Genomic DNA, 2,268 nt, shown 5'->3' on the forward strand with positions numbered 1-2,268 from the left:
ATCTCATGTGTATGTGGTATTTGAGGTCTTCTATGACGCGTACTGAAGTAATTATCTCAAAGTGTGTGTGGTATTTGAGGTCTTCAATGTTACGTACTGAAGTAGTTATCTCATTTGTATGTGGTATTTGAGAACTTCTATGACACGTACTGAAGCAATTATCGCATGTGTATGTGGTACCTGGCCGGTAGAGTGTTCCCTTGTGTTGTACATACTCACGTGCACGAGGTCTTCGAGAGACTTCTTTGGCCTCTGCTGTGATAGTTCATTGTTTTCTGTGCATTGGCCGCATATTGTGGTAATTTCCCGTGTGAACGGTATTCGATCGAGAGACTATCCCCGAATAGATCGGATGTTCCTGGCAATGTGACTTTTGCGCTGCAGTTCAAGGCTCAAGTGTTGGCAATGTTCATTTTACTTTGGAGATGACGCTTCCTGTTGTCGATACGTGAGCGAATGTGGTGTATGAGTTGGTGAGTGGGATATGGAGCACTTTCTGGTTATTGTCGATACCTGAGCGAGGTGTATGAGCTGGTGAGTGGGATATGGAGCACTTCTGGTGCTAGTCTTGTCTCGTGTGAATGCCATTGTATCTAAAGCTTGGCCACATGCATGTGATTGTCGTATTTGAGTTGAGCGTTGAGCGTTGATCTACTCACTCAGACGCACACACCGAACTCTTTACACGCATGATACATGTTACAATGTACGCTAAAATAAACGGCTACCACATACACTTCATCGACACGTGTGTGTTTGTAGTCACCTGCCGGCCTCTCTAACACTAACCCAACCGGCCCCACGTGCACGCCCACATCTACTGACAGGGAGAAATCACAGTCAACAGGAAGCTGCGGGTGGGTATGTACAGTCAGCATTTCGACGACATCCTCAACTTCGACAAGACACCCGTGCAGTACTTGGTGGATAAGTACCAGCTCAAGTACCAAGAAGTGCGCAACAAGCTCGGCAAGTTTGGCCTGGAAGGACACGCGCACACGATCCCTATCAAGGACTTGAGTGGGGGGCAGAAGGCCCGTGTGGTGTTTGTAGGTAGGTGCTTGTGTGAGGTTTGAGGGGGCATGTGTGCGTATACTATCATTTGCACGTGTGTGTGCGGCCAGAGTTGTGGGGTGCTGTATGCGTGTACGGTTAGTATGTATTAAACATATCAAGCGAGAAGCAAACCAGAAAATTTTAGGCTGGAAAGTCCCGTACGATTCCCCTTTAAGGCTTTGGTAGTGGATAGAAGACTGGGTTGGTGGGTTGGTGGTTGTGGGGTAGTGTATAGAAGACTGGGTTGGTGGGTTGGTGGTTGTGAGGTAGTGTATAGAAGACTGGGTTGGTGGGTTAGTGGGTTGGTGGTTGTGGGGTAGTGTATAAGACTGGGTTGGTGGGCTGGTGGTTGTGGGGTAGTGTATAAAAGACTGGGTTGGTGGGTTAGTGGGTTGGTGGTTGTGGGGTAGTGTATAGAAGACGGGGTTGGTGGGTTGGTGGTTGTGGGGATGTGCTTTTGCACCTATATTACGTGCCACAAGTGCAGATCTCTCATTCAATGCATGGAGTGTTGCATTCCGTTTATGGTCAGCCGAAAAATCACGTCCTAACTTCCACCCACCCGTGCATATGAAGGTTCCCCTGCGAGTCTTAATTCTATTTCTGAATACTCCAAGCACCATTCACAACGTTATAACTCCCACATACTCGTGCACACTTAGAGGTCGCGGCGAGTCTGGAACATATCTGTATAGATTTTCAAACCCTAAAACCCCAAATCTGGATATCTGAAACTAGTGGAATGCATAAAGGGATACCGCCTACACACCGACACGCCATTGCCACTGATACAGATCTTCCGTCTAGTTCAAGGACTGTCACAGTTCATTCCTGGATGCGCAGGCCCATAACCAGGATAATGACTCGTATATTCGCTTACACGCACTCATACTGGTGAAACCCACTATCCAGATATTTGAAACGTATGTGCATGTAGTCACACTCACACATCGATACTCACTTGCTATGGATACAGATCTTTCGTTTAAGGAGTGCCACATCTTGTTCCTGGATGAACCTACCAATCACTTGGACATTGAGTCAATTGACGCGCTGATCCACGCAATCAACGAGTTCGAGGGTGGAGTAATCTGTGTTACTCACGATGCCCGTCTTATTCAGGTACGGTAATATATATATATATATATATATATATATATATATATATATATATATATATATATATATATATATATATATATATATATATAT

General features: G+C 45.7%; 1 protein-coding gene across 1 annotated transcript; it reads left to right on the forward strand.

The window, feature by feature from the left end:
• Positions 1-845: 845 nt before the first annotated feature.
• Positions 846-2,178, forward strand: SARC_14566 (hypothetical protein; the record flags this gene model as incomplete). The annotated part of the gene is made up of 2 exons (XM_014291300.1): positions 846-1,053; positions 2,033-2,178. Coding segments are annotated over exons 1-2 (336 nt in total), but the record flags the coding sequence as incomplete, so codon positions are not given.
• Positions 2,179-2,268: the final 90 nt, after the last annotated feature.

Source organism: Sphaeroforma arctica (assembly GCF_001186125.1).
Source record: "Sphaeroforma arctica JP610 unplaced genomic scaffold supercont1.4794, whole genome shotgun sequence".
NCBI classification, from domain to species: domain Eukaryota; class Ichthyosporea; order Ichthyophonida; genus Sphaeroforma; species Sphaeroforma arctica.